The 15,047-nt window shown below is 42.8% G+C and overlaps 1 protein-coding gene across 1 annotated transcript in view; it reads left to right on the top strand.

Annotated features, from left to right (window-relative positions):
* Positions 1–15,047, top strand: part of CACHD1 (cache domain containing 1) — a 154,210-nt gene that overhangs the window by 69,208 nt on the left and 69,955 nt on the right. Inside the window, exons 3-4 of the mRNA XM_066597687.1 lie at positions 2,245–2,393; positions 12,658–12,764. Of these exons, the coding sequence (XP_066453784.1) occupies positions 2,245–2,393; positions 12,658–12,764 (256 nt within the window). The remainder of the gene's footprint in view (positions 1–2,244; positions 2,394–12,657; positions 12,765–15,047) is intronic.

Here is a 15,047-nt window from a genome sequence, read left to right as displayed (position 1 = left end):
CTTGTACATAGGGGGGCAGTATTATAGCAGTTATATTCTTGTACATAGGGGGGCAGTATTATAGCAGTTATATTCTTGTACATAGGGGGGCAGTATTATAGCAGTTATATTCTTGTACATAGGGGGGCAGTATTATAGCAGTTATATTCTTGTACATAGGGGGGCAGTATTATAGCAGTTATATTCTTGTACATAGGGGGGCAGTATTATAGCAGTTATATTCTTGTACATAGGGGGGCAGTATTATAGCAGTTATATTCTTGTACATAGGGGGGCAGTATTATAGCAGTTATATTCTTGTACATAGGGGGGCAGTATTATAGCAGTTATATTCTTGTACATAGGGGGGCAGTATTATAGCAGTTATATTCTTGTACATAGGGGGGCAGTATTATAGCAGTTATATTCTTGTACATAGGGGGGCAGTATTATAGCAGTTATTTTCTTGTACATAGGGGGGCAGTATTATAGCAGTTATATTCTTGTACATAGGGGGGCAGTATTATAGCAGTTATATTCTTGTACATAGGGGGGCAGTATTATAGCAGTTATATTCTTGTACATAGGGGGGCAGTATTATAGCAGTTATATTCTTGTACATAGGGGGCAGTATTATAGCAGTTATATTCTTGTACATAGGGGGCAGTATTATAGCAGTTATATTCTTGTACATAGGGGGCAGTATTATAGCAGTTATATTCTTGTACATAGGGGGCAGTATTATAGCAGTTATATTCTTGTACATAGGGGGCAGTATTATAGCAGTTATATTCTTGTACATAGGGGGCAGTATTATAGCAGTTATATTCTTGTACATAGGGGGCAGTATTATAGCAGTTATATTCTTGTACATAGGGGGCAGTATTATAGCAGTTATATTCTTGTACATAGGGGGCAGTATTATAGCAGTTATATTCTTGTACATAGGGGGCAGTATTATAGCAGTTATATTCTTGTACATAGGGGGCAGTATTATAGCAGTTATATTCTTGTACATAGGGGGCAGTATTATAGCAGTTATATTCTTGTACATAGGGGGCAGTATTATAGCAGTTATATTCTTGTACATAGGGGGCAGTATTATAGCAGTTATATTCTTGTACATAGGGGGCAGTATTATAGCAGTTATATTCTTGTACATAGGGGGCAGTATTATAGCAGTTATATTCTTGTACATAGGGGGCAGTATTATAGCAGTTATATTCTTGTACATAGGGGGCAGTATTATAGCAGTTATATTCTTGTACATAGGGGGCAGTATTATAGCAGTTATATTCTTGTACATAGGGGGCAGTATTATAGCAGTTATATTCTTGTACATAGGGGGCAGTATTATAGCAGTTATATTCTTGTACATAGGGGGCAGTATTATAGCAGTTATATTCTTGTACATAGGGGGCAGTATTATAGCAGTTATATTCTTGTACATAGGGGGCAGTATTATAGCAGTTATATTCTTGTACATAGGGGGCAGTATTATAGCAGTTATATTCTTGTACATAGGGGGCAGTATTATAGCAGTTATATTCTTGTACATAGGGGGCAGTATTATAGCAGTTATATTCTTGTACATAGGGGGCAGTATTATAGCAGTTATATTCTTGTACATAGGGGGCAGTATTATAGCAGTTATATTCTTGTACATAGGGGGCAGTATTATAGCAGTTATATTCTTGTACATAGGGGGCGGTATTATAGCAGTTATATTCTTGTACATAGGGGGCAGTATTATAGCAGTTATATTCTTGTACATAGGGGGCGGTATTATAGCAGTTATATTCTTGTACATAGGGGGCGGTATTATAGCAGTTATATTCTTGTACATAGGGGGCGGTATTATAGCAGTTATATTCTTGTACATAGGGGGCAGTATTATAGCAGTTATATTCTTGTACATAGGGGGCAGTATTATAGCAGTTATATTCTTGTACATAGGGGGCAGTATTATAGCAGTTATATTCTTGTACATAGGGGGCAGTATTATAGCAGTTATATTCTTGTACATAGGGGGCAGTATTATAGCAGTTATATTCTTGTACATAGGGGGCAGTATTATAGCTGTTATATTCTTGTACATAGGGGGCAGTATTATAGCTGTTATATTCTTGTACATAGGGGGCAGTATTATAGTAAGCTTTTCGTCCCTAGGGACCTGGAAACGGTCATTTATCTAATTGTTCAGTATAATCCCTGTCGTAAACATGCCTGGGATTTCCCATGACTCTTTGTTTTCTGTCCTACCAGTTGGCCAAGAAGATCCGGGAGAAGTTTAATCGTTACTTGGATGTGGTGACGCGAAATAAACAGGTAGTGGAAGCGTCGTACACGGCCCATCTCACTTCCCCTCTCACTGCCATCCAGGACTGCTGTACCATCCCACCGTCCATGATGGAGTAAGTAAGATCTTAGTATTTTTTAAACGATTTTGTCAAAGTTTATTGAACTAATCTGGCGATTTTCAAATCCCAGTGTGAAGCTTAGCTGTGCCATTTGTTTCACACCTGGCATTATCTGTATGCTTTACTGATTTCTATAGTTACTTTACTTTGTATCATCTACATACAGTTTTAAAGGTGTCTCTTGGACTACTTTTATTGATTCTCTTCGATTACTGTGCCATCCCCAAATTTTCAGATAGTTTCGCTTATCCAATACCCTGTGTGTCTCTTCAATCTTGCAGTATACTTTCATTTATTTTCGTTTTTTGAATTACTGTTTTAATTCAAGTCTGAAGTGTTGCCCATCTGCAATTCACTGACTGTTATTAGACATTCAGCTTCTGTAGTAAATGGGATTTTTTTTTAGCTGTGGGGGAGAAACTGGCTTACAGGATCATCTTTCTTGGACTTGCGCTGCTCTCATATCTGCAGTCAGTGTGTACGTCATCTCTGCACTTATCTTTATGTTGTAGTTATTATTTGTCTCCAGTTTTCTGTAGCCAAAGCTGCAAATTTCTTATTGGACTGATCTTTATTGGGTCTTGTGTGTTTGCTTGTTTACATCATTTAACAAGGCCCCTGTGAATGCTGTGACAATGTAAACACTCCAGACTTAGCAGTCCAGTAAGAATGATGCTGTTTTTCCCACAGCAAAGTGGACAGACATATAATGTCTATTATATAAAGAGAACTGTGCATACCAGGTTGGAGAGGCAGAGATTATGAACTCACTCACTGCAGATCTGAGAGCCTGTGAAGCCAGCGCCTCTCCCACAGCTACTAGAACTCCCTAACTTCCCAGAACTAGAGAAGCTGAATGCCTGACTACAAGCAGTGGGTTGTAGAAGGGCTGCACTTCAGTTCTTATTTTAAAGGGTAAAACAAAAAAATATTATAATAAATAAATAAATAATGCAAGTATATAACGAGATTAGCGAGAGACAGGCCATTAAATGAGCCTAAAAGGTCAGGTGCCCTTTAGCATTCCTGAGAGGAGTTTTGGTAATTCTGCCCCATTTTGAGTCTCTTATTACAGAGTTACTTTTTAAAAAAGAGCAATTAAAGCAGCAGCTATTTGACACCTAAACTTCTAGCAGTCTGCATCTATCTTTGTGGTGGTCGTGTTGGGAGTTCACTATATTACAAACCCCCATAGAAATATATATATTAAAAATACATACCAATCTAGGGCAAATTTAGATATAAATGTAGATCTGCTTAGTCATGTGTTTAAAGGGAGTTTCATGTAAATCTTTTTAGCCCCCATTTCGATTTGGCTGTTTATACATGGGACAACTATTTAAGTCCCCGATACACAGAGGTGTTTAGTCTCCTTAACCCGTGGACTCTGTGATGTGTATGGGAGCAGCTCAGCTTTCCCAAAAATTGTTGAATTTTATTGCCTGATCATTTTGTTGCACAGGAGATAAGCCGTCACCAGAGCAGTCTCTGTGCAGCTTATGTCTTTAAACACACTAATGCCCGGCTGAGCATTCATGTATATAGAGAAGCCTGGAGAAACAGTTGTTAGCTGAACAATCGTGCAGCCTACAGTTTTTGGAGGCTTATTTTGGTGCCTTTTAGTGATGAATCATTACACGGACCCCTTTAATATATGTATTTTAGTGTCCGTGCAAAACATCAATGAATCAGGGTCTCTTTTGGCATTGTCTCTTTGCTTGGCTATTACCTTAAGGCCCATTTACACACAACGATTGTCGTTTAAGTGACCGTTTTGTGTAAATGTTCCCATCTTTCAATCTTTGGCTGAACGATGATTTTTAGCTGTGCATAAAATCCATCATTCAACCAGAGTGAATATGGTAACAGACTGCATGCTATGTTTGCTGTCCATAGTGCTGAATTCTCCACGGGAGTGCTGATTACATTGTATTCAGCAGAGAGCCCCTTGCAGCTCTGTGGCAGAACAATAGAGCTGTAAGTAGAAAACAGACCACCTGCTGTTCTCTTACATACAGCTTCTGTAGGCTCATTAACATGTAAATGAAGGTGATAAGCTGCTAATGGACATTCCTGTCCATTAGCAGCTTATGCAAAACAATCGCTCAAAGCCTATCTTTTGAAGGATTATCTTTGTGTGTAAATTGGCCCTCGGTGTTACTACTCTTATGTACATATACCCCTATGACCAAGGGATTTCCATTATATACCCTGTTTGATGCTACTCTGATTCCCTAGGGGAGTTTTATTAAAGAGTACCATATATGCTAAAGGATACAGCATGCCCTGTTACTGCTCCTTATATTCTCCTGAATTCCGTATGACGGACAGTATGGGCACATAGCTGCCATATTACAAACCTTTACAGTACAGATCAGCAGGTCTTATAGTGGCTTTACACAAGACAACTATCGTCTGAATACTTGATACCGTTGCTAAAGCTTAGCAACTGTTGTTCACTTGTTCAATATCACGATCCCTGAACCAATTGGTAGGAGCAGTCATTGGGGTTGAAATATCTTTCGTCGACTAGTTAGGGGGCTTGAGGATCTTTGGCAGGCGAATATTTGAAATTTCAACCTCTCACCAGCCCATGCTTATTGGTCTCCAAGTTCACTGAACACTTAATTATGTGCGGGCACTTGCAGCAACGAGAGGTCTTGTACTAATTGCTCTGTTGAAGGCCAAACCAGCGACAAACTGCAACAGCAAATGTATCTTTAAAGATCAGAACCAGACAGAAGCCGTCGCACCGAGTGTTCCGTCGAAGACCAGCAAGGACTGTTCAGTCGAGGATCACGCGCACATGTTTGTGTTATCAGGAACCAATGAGTGTTAAGTAAGGCTGAGTTCCCACAGGGTGGAATCCCGCCGGAAATTTCGTGGTTTGACCGCAACGAAAAACTATGAGATTTCCGCCGGGAAAGCGCTGCTTCAAAACCCACAGCACTCAGCCGTGCGTTTTGGAGTAGCTTGGCCGCATGCTTTTCCGTTACAGCTGGCTCTCCCATAGAGAAGAGTGCAACCGCAACAGAAAAAAGTTTACATACTGCAGCCAGGGAATCGGCGCCGAGTTTGCCGTGACGGATTGGCCGTCCCGTGTGAACAAGATTTTTGACAAATCTCGTCCACATGGCTGGCTAATCCGGCGATTACCGGCCACAGGCGGATTGGCCGCGACGAAGTTCCGGACGGAATTTCCGTGGCAAATCCACCCTGTGTGAACCCAGTTTAAGGGGGGCGAACTGTGTGTGCATGTAATAAATATATATATTTATTTATGTGAGCACGAGCCAATCAGCATTCCTGTGGGATGCACGCTGCACAAGCGCACACCTCCCTGCAAAGTTGTTGACTAGTGGTTGAAAAGCAATGATTACCTCCTTACAATAATCAACCAGCGACCGCTTTTAGTTGAGCTGAAATGAAACGACTATTGAATGAATTGCCGCTCGTCTCCCGTTTGGAGGCCGTGTTTACATGTAACAACTGCCCCTTAAAGGGGTTGTCCCGCGGCAGCAAGTGGGTCTATACACTTCTGTATGGCCATATTAATGCACTTTGTAATGTACATTGTGCATTAATTATGAGCCATACAGAAGTTATAAAAAGTTTTTTACTTACCTGCTCCGTTGCTAGCGTCCTCGTTCCCATGGAGCCGACTAATTTTCGCCCTCCGATGGCCAAATTAGCCGCGCTTGCGCAGTCCGGGTCTTCTGCTCTCTCCAATGGAGCCGCTCGTGCAGAATGCCGGCTCCGTGTAGCTCCGCCCCGTCACGTGCCGATTCCAGCCAAAAAAAAACCCGTTTTGGCGCGGGACAACCCCTTTAAGGTGCTTTTAGATGGAACGATTATCTTTCAAATGAGTGAAAAGGAACGATAACATTGCGTTCATCACTAGTCGTTTGGTTTAAGCGGTGTTCATTCAGTCCCTCTTATTTGATTCTACAGCAGATATGTAAAATCGCGCAATTCTCGTTTAAACAAGCCAACAATGCATCTACCTGTTGCTCGTTCAAACAATAATCAACTCCCCTCAAAGGACCCTTACATTGGCTTTAACAGGCAACTGCTCAGCTGGTAAGCCACTCTTATCACTTGTTTTTGTGGTTGGCATGACTGAGAAATCGATATTTCTTCGGTTGATCGAATGCAGAGTTTCCCAGAAGGAGCCTGCGCCCTGAGACGTGCCCACACTATCCCCCTCCTCACTGGAACGTCTGGACTTGAAGGATTATATTCACTTCTATTTCGGAAACAGTTTTTTTTTTTTCTTTCTTGGTTTTCTATGGTTTATCAAAGTCAGAGTTCAAGTTTCTAGATAAATCCCTAAATGCTTTAAAGCCGAATGATCTGTATCACCCTGGTATGAACCTCCGCAGTAATCTGAACAATATGACTGCCCTTGCCGTAGCTGATTAGAAAAGACGTCTCTTCACAGAAAGATACTGGCTGATGGCAGATGAAAAACATTTGGACCACCTTGTCTGTTCGGCTCATTTCCTGCCGTCCTCTCATAGACTCCACAGCAGGGTGTCAGGAAACTTGAGGGGGAAAAAAAGTTGACTCAAAGTTTGTGAAGATCCCCGGAGGTCACGTGACCACCTCATTTCTGTATCACTTAATTGATTCTATACTTGCAGTCATTTGTTTTGTTGACTGGTAGCTCAGAAGCTCACAAGGATCCATGATGAGAGGTTAGTTGAGTACACAGTTCCAAGGTCATGATATTTTTGAAGCTATGAAGACGTGCCACCTAGATGCAAAAGCATGGTGTCGAAGGTGCGGTGGTTGCCTTGGAAGAGGTGGTCAATTAGCAGTCTATCTCAGTCTGTTTTCACATAGCTAGTTGCTTTTAACGCACACTAGATGTATGAAATACACAACCAAAATATAAACTATCTTGCGCTCTTACTTAAAGGGGTTGTGTCATGAGTGCCAGTCACCCCTTTCCACAGGATAGGGGATAACTTGCAGATCAGTGAGGCCCTGACTCCAAGAAACTCCACCTTTCCTGAGAACAGGGCCCGGACATGTTCCAAAATGTGGGCAGCAGTGGTCGTCAATGCGTACAGATAGTCCATGCACTTCAATAGGACCGTCAGATAGTTAAGTTCAAGCTCTAAAGAGACCAACTAAAGTGAATTCATTGAAAATGTGCATATGTGACCGCTGCTGCCCACACTTTGGGACACGCTGGGGCACCATTTGTGGGATTGGTTGGCAGGCCCCCACAGACTGCTCCTCTATCTCTCATGCAGAAAAGCTGTCCCAGCATGGAGGACATTATCCAGCAGTAACGAGCAGTGTAGATGTGAATCCAGCATATGGGTGAGATAAAACACTAGAAACAGCAGTGTCTGCGTGAGCATTTCTGCCTCTGGCCTCCTGCAAACGGCCTGCTTGGATCCCACTGTGAGAATTCTCGCAGAGGGATGCGAGCTGTGCCCCTGCAGTGATCACCATGGCTCACCTCCTCCTGGCGTTTCCCCGCTCTGCCGACTGCAGGCCAGGCGGCACATGCACAAAGCGGAGCTGGCGCGTCACCAGTGACACAGAAGTAGGACATGCCGCAATTTGTTTACCGCGTGAGATTTCGCGCAGTCAAATCACTGCTGTCTGCATAGGATTGCATTATGTAACGAAATCCTATGGCAGCGGGCTCAGGCGGAAATTCTGCGGGAAATCCCACCACTGAATTTCCGCCTGTGTGCATTTACCCTCTCTCACTCTGCAGCTATTTCCTACTCCTCCCCCTCCATAGACATTTATTGCAAGCATGTAATCTGATCCCTCAGTGACTCGATCTGTTATGAGATGGATATTAGCAGTATCTCAGAGTGAATGATCAGCGCAGAAAGAAGTATTTTATGTAACTATATATTACAAAGTTTATTTTTGGTTTCACTGTTGATTTATGCAAAGTTTGTTGAAACGTGGCTTATTTAAAGGGAATCTGTAGAAGCAGCGTAGACTAAGTTATGATGCTTATAGGATGGGTTCTGGTGACTCCTGGGGTGTAATTTGTTTATGCTTATTGGGCTCCCTATTCCCACGCTGTCAGCCCAGGAAGTAGGTGCTCCGTCTATCAATATGTCTGTGCGTGCTCCTATTGTGAACAGTAGAGTGCGCGCACGGACTGAATAAAGAGTCAGGGCTCTTGCACACTTGTGTTTTTCTTGCGTGTTTTTTTTCCACGCGGTATCGCCGTGTTTTTTTTTTTAACGCAAGTGTCAATGGGACTTTTTAATGTTAAAAACGCATCACACAGGTTGGGGGGATGGGTGGTATATTGCTTGCAGTTCTTCTCTACGTTTCATCAGTTCCGGGCCCTAGTTTGGGCCAACCAACATGTCCAACACAATTCTTAGACTACTTTATGCCCCAAAGTGCATTGGCCGTGTTAGACTACCAATGCACTCTACCTACTTTCCTATTGGCCAATCAGAGCAGTGCAGTTTGTCCATAAGGTAGTTAGAAATTGCTGCAGCCACCTTGGACAGCTGAAATTGGGTCCCAGAGGTGGTGGATCATCGGAGCAGCAGAGAAGAACAAGGCAGGTAGTATATCTTCCTTCCCCCTCTGATCCTGGAACAGAATTTTGTCCTGAAATTGGGTAGTTGCTTTAAATAACTTTCACAACATAAGTCAGTGATAAAACTTCCTGTGAGTTGCGTGAGCCAACTGCATACCGTTTATACTGTACATTGAACACAAAAGTATACAGTAAGCTCCCCCTAGTGGTAACCGCAGGCACCCAAAATTTAATCATTTATATGTCTGTTTAAATCTGCAGGGGTATTCACGCACTGAGCTGATTTCTACAGGTAGCAAGCAGCTCTTTTCTCACTGCAGTGACCAATGGAGATATTTTTTTGGGTGGGGAGTCACGTGACATAACTAAAAATGAAGACTGTAGCTAGACCCGTTACAGTGAACCTATTACAAAATGACCTATTGTGATGATGTACACTGGATTTTATAATGCTAGTCTGTGCCCAGAATACCCCTGTAAGCATCTTGGGTTATTTTCTTTTCTGGTGTCTATCTAGCAGCTACTCTACGAAGTAACAGAATCAGCCGATTGATATCATTTGCAACATTGTATCAGCCCTGTAGCTAGACCATGTACATGCACATAGTGCTTCATTATCTACCGTCCTCTCAGGCCTCGTTTATTTGGCGTGCTGCTGTTGTAAGCTCGCGTTCGTCTTTTATATCGTTTTTAAAAATGTTTTCCAAAAAATTAAATATCGGGTTTGCAATGTGATTAAGGCCACATCAAATCTGGCCTGAGCTGAAGTGAGCCCCGGCTTGATGTGAGATTCAAAGCTCCTGCAAACCTTATTTTATCCTCTCCACTGCTGATCTCCAGCTTGTAAATCCTGTTGAGGAAGAATAAAAATGACTGCAGTCTGATGGGAATTAAGTGTCTGAAGTTCAAAGCGTGCAGCACATCAGAGCACCTGTCAATCAAGTGAGCATCTTGCAAGCTACAGAGGGGAGCGGATATCTCCGTGGGGAGCAGATCAAAGTGGGAGTCACCGCGCTGTTTTCTCCCTTGGGAGGCAGTTTCGATCAGTTTTTTTCATTAAAGTGAATCCAGAAGGCACTTTTCTTTCCCTCTTCCATTACTTCCCTCTATTTTTTTTCTAAATGCAACTTCCCTTGTAAATGAATTTCAGGCGGCTTTTTGATCTCCTGAAAGTCGGCGAAGAAACCAATTACAGTCAAATAAATGTGTTTTTTTTTTTTCCCCCCCTCCCTCCTTCTGTGGTTGTTTTTAAGGTCCCGGATTTCAGCGCAGTCGTTGCAGTGTCATTTTGTTTGTATGCTTCCCGCAGCAAGACAACTTGGCGTCCACCTCTTGGGATTTTTTTTTTATTTTAGGTTTTTTTTTTTGTTTTTTTTTTAACTCTTTGGGGAAGCAACCTGCTGTTTTTACCGCCTTTGAAGTCAGGAGATTTCCTTGTTTTTCACTCAGTGTGTGGTTTACGTTGTGTGTACACCAGGCCTGTCGAAAGCAATTCATTTTTCTTTCCTCCCCGTCTAATTGATAGCGGTGCTCGGCTGCATTTTGTACTACAAGCCGACTCTCCCTGTGTGTGTGTTTGTCATGCTGAGACCATCCTGGGTTAGAACGTCAGTTATTTTGTAGCTTCTTCAAATGACGAATAATATCCGATGCCAGGCGCTGTTGGGTCCTCGTCTCCCATTGCCTGTGGGTATGGATAGATATGCACAGCGGATCTGCCCATATAAGGGGCAGGTTTGGGTTTTTTGGGGGGCCAGATGACGAATGAAGATCTGCGCTACATTTTTTTTTTTTTAAGTAGTCATAAAGCATAGAGGTTTTTTTGTTCCTCCTCCGGTTTTCTTGTGAGAACCGTGGGAGAAGGCATCGTGATGCAAGAAATGCTGTCATGTGGATGATACATTATTCTAATAACAGAAGGTGATGTTGCACCTCCTCAGAATATTTCCCCCCACCCAATCATTTAATAAGATGATTCAGAATCCTTCACTCTGTTACATTAGATCCAACGAAGGATGTAAGTCCTATACACATCGAGAAAATAATAGTTTTCCGTAAAGGGATTGTCTGAAAATTCAAGAAATTAAACAAATTGCAGGAGAATAATAAAAACAAAAAACTTAACCCATTAAATCCCCCACTGCTCCAACGCAGATCCTCTGGCTGTCTGTACTGGTCTTATTTTTCTGGAACCATAACCTGATATAGTAGCACATGACTGCCCCAGCCAATCATTGGCCTCAATAGTTGTGCTATCATGATTGGCTGCAGCAGTCACGTGACAGTACAGGGGGTCATTGTTTCAGAAAAAAAAGACTATCAGAGCTTCAATGCTGAAGCAGGGGGAGATTTAACGGCTGAGTCATTTTTTTCCCCTAATGCCCTATTCACATCTGCATTTGGGCTTTCCGTTCCTCTGTTGCATTTTTGGAACAGAGAAATTGAATTTAAACGGATCCGTGTTTTTTTTCCCATTGAAATCAATAATTGACAAAGAAAACACAGAAATGTTTTTGAATAAATCTGTTCCATTTGACTTTTTTTTTAATAGGACCAAATAGCGCAGTCTGCTTAGCTATTAATGCCGTTAAAGAAAAAAAAGGAAGTAAAACAAAGTTGATTTTTTTTGTCTATCTTTGTTTTCAATGGAAAAAAATGGATCCGTTTAAGATTCAGTTTAACTTAATTTTTCTCTGTTCCAAAAACTGTGCCTAAAATACAACTGTGGCTCCTGCACTACAGAGAGAGCGGGCTCCATCTGCAATGACTGAGACCACAGTATTGGCTGATCAGCAGACATCCCAAGCAGCAGAGCCGTGACTGTGGGGCTATGCAGCTAGCCATGCTGACTTTATCCCTTGACAGGTCCTCTATAGAAATTAAAAATCTCACTGCCTGCAGCCGCCACTTCGGGGGTCTTGCAGCTTTATTATTGAGATCAATGTATAAACTAGTATGCAGTGGGCTCCCTCTAGTGGTAGCTGCAGGCTGAGAGAAATTAGAGTAACTGCACTTTTCACAAACTTGTGATATGTCAAATGTTTTGATCCGTGGGGGTCCTGCTGCTGAGACCCCTGTAGAATATTGAAACAAGGGGGGTTGCAGCACTCATCTGAGCGCTGTGGCCCTTCGGCTGTCTTTGTTGCCTGTTGGCTCCACTCAACAGCTGATGGATGCGAAAATGTCTATAGACCTCTATGTCTCTATTTTCAGCTGCCGAGTGGAGCTGGTAACCAGCGAAGACATGCGAAGGCTCGTAACGTTGGTTTGAGCTCTGCAGCCCCCTTGTTTTTGCAATCGGCAGGACCCCCACTTATCAAAATTTTTGACACGTCTCTTTAACATGTCAAAGGTTTGTGTAAAGTGCTGTTGCTCTTCACTCATTAAAGAATTGTCTCCAAGGGTGGAAGAAGGATCAAGAAGCAGTGGAACGTTCTTACATTCACTTAATAAATGACGTTAATCATTCATATATATAAAATGTCTTCACAATTGCTTGTATGGAAAATCATTGTCACGGTGCCACAACTCAGTTTTCTGCATTAATGGATTTTCCGTGCCATGTTTTCTCTGTTGACTTTAATGAGGGTGTAAAATGTTAAGAATTTTATAAGAATTTCACTTGGAAAAACGGGACCACAAAACGGTCTCCTCTATAAAATGCGCACCTGCCGGGGAGCGGTCTGATTTGTTAACCCCATAATTTTATTTTCTCAATTGTAGCTTTGATGGGAACTTCAACACCAACGTCTCAAAAACAATCAGTTGTGATAGATTGTCCACGACGGTCAACAATAGAGCGTTCAACCCCGGCAGAGACCTCAACTCAGGTAGGTGGGAACTCATCTACTCTATTGCAGCATTTTGATTGTTGGTGGTGGTTGAGAAGAAACCCGTGTGGCAATTATGTATCTCTTCAGTGCTGATTTTATGTGCAGCTTTTGATGTGACCGGAGCAGGAGGCATTACAGATTAACATGAAGCATAGTACTTACAATGCCACTTATCATTAAATACAGATTCAAAGGGGTATTCCCATCTCAGACTTTTATGGCATTTCCATACGATAAGCCATAAAAGCCTGATCTGTGCAGGACCCGCAGCCTCTGACCACAGTGAATGTGATGGCTGAGATTGATGGGGAGGATGAGAATAGCAGAGCTCCCCTGCATTACATTGTTTCCATAACTCCCATAGAAGTTAATGGGAGTTAGGCGAATAGTGTAGCTCAGTGAGCTGTGCTGTTTGAATAACTTGGGAGCTGCTGAATCTGTGCATCTTGCTGTGCTGTTTGCGTAACTACCATTGACTTCTATGGGAGTCAAAGAGAGCGTAGCCCGGTCAAGCTCTGCCATTGCACAATCGGGGGGGGGGTGTTCCCATCTCGGTCAACTTTAAAGAACAAACACATGCTGGCGTTATGCATAAGAACTAGGGCTGTATACTGTGTGAGGTGAGCCTGGGTGATATACACTGTCTTGATTCGTGGACTGATGCTTCTAGAGGCGGATGCTGGGAATTATTTTCTTTGTGGCTGCTCTGCTTTTTGCTCAGTGATTTTGTTGAAGCTATAACTTCATAATATATCCGTACAGAACTGTCATTTGTTCACATGAATAATTCTGACAGCCTGCAGCCACCACTAGAGGGAGCTCACTGTAGACCTGTTTAGATCGCTAGTATGGAATTTAAGGGGGTAGTCTGGTGAGACAAAAATTGAGTTAAAATGTTCTCAACCCTGCGTAAAACAATCCTACTCTCCTCACTTGAACATTCTGTTCTGACGGCGCCCAATCCCCCAATGCATTCTTCAGGCTCTTGTAAGGATGGCACGTCACAGGGTCATGTGACCACTGCAGCCAGTTACCAGCAGTATGTAACTCAGGATCAACTGATAAATGGCTGCAGCGATCATATGACCCTATGATCTGTCATCTTCTCTGGAGCCCAAAGAAGAATGCAATGGCAGACTGGGCGTGATTGGAATGGCATTTACGGGGAATCGGGGGAAGTGAGTTTGATGGTTTTTATGCTGTTGCCTTGCACTGAGAAGATTTCAGTTAAAATTTTCTTACCAGACTGCCCTTTAATGGGCACTGCATAAATCTGTATGCAGTGAGCTCCCTCTAGTGATGGCTGCAGGGAGCTGTTATAACAATCTCATGTTTCAAGTGCGTGGGCCCTATTTGGCTTGCTTCCGTGGTAGGGCCACCATTGTCTCTTTAACTGCTACTTCTGCGAAATGGCATTTCTCCATCCTTGTCACCCTCACCCGATCGCACACTCTTAATACCTCCTGTGTATATTGCAGTCACTTCCATGCAGTGTATCCTCCTGTCTGATACTTATTGGGCACCATCTTGATACTGAGATTTCTCCCTGCTCACTTTCTCTTATGCTCTAACACTCCCGTGCTGTACAGCATCACATGACCAGCTAGAGCCATTACCATCTCTGCCTGCAGGGAGGACATTACCATTACCTTCAGTATTTTATGTTCCCCTAAATAAATCACACACCTTTTACAGTCAGGAGGATGAGCTGCAGTTTCCTTTTGTGAGTGTAGCCTCTAATTAGAGTAACTGACTGTGATGGGAGCGTTTGGCCATGCTCACATGAACTGATCAGATGCAGCGTGCGGATTTCCGCAGCACAAGACCTGTGATCATTTGCAAAAAGTAATTGCGCAAGATCGCGGATGTACGCTATGCACGGTTTTTCTATCTGTTTGCTTTTGAAGTTATGAGAGTTTCCGCCGTTCATACGTAATGTTAACTTCATATGGGCGAGGAATACTCGCATCCATTGACTTCAATGGTGCAGTCTGAGCAGAATCCGCGCTATAAGAGGACATGCTGTAATTTTTCTTCCGCTCGCAGTATACGCATTTCCTATCCGCATGTCGGCGTGAACGTGCAAAACTTCATGCTTTTCAAAGGCCACATATTACTGTGTATTGTCCGCACGGATGCGGATCACTGTATAAATCAAATCCGGCTGTGAGAGCCCGGCCTTATGTCCCCCTCTGAAGAGAAACTGACCTTCTGAGAGAACATAAAGCCAAGTAATTCTCCCATGGTCACAATGAGATCGCATGACCACCTGAGGAGAAG

This window comes from Eleutherodactylus coqui, chromosome 3 (genome assembly GCF_035609145.1).
Source record: "Eleutherodactylus coqui strain aEleCoq1 chromosome 3, aEleCoq1.hap1, whole genome shotgun sequence".
Taxonomy (NCBI): domain Eukaryota; kingdom Metazoa; phylum Chordata; class Amphibia; order Anura; family Eleutherodactylidae; genus Eleutherodactylus; species Eleutherodactylus coqui.
This window is presented reverse-complemented; position numbering and strand designations above follow the sequence as displayed.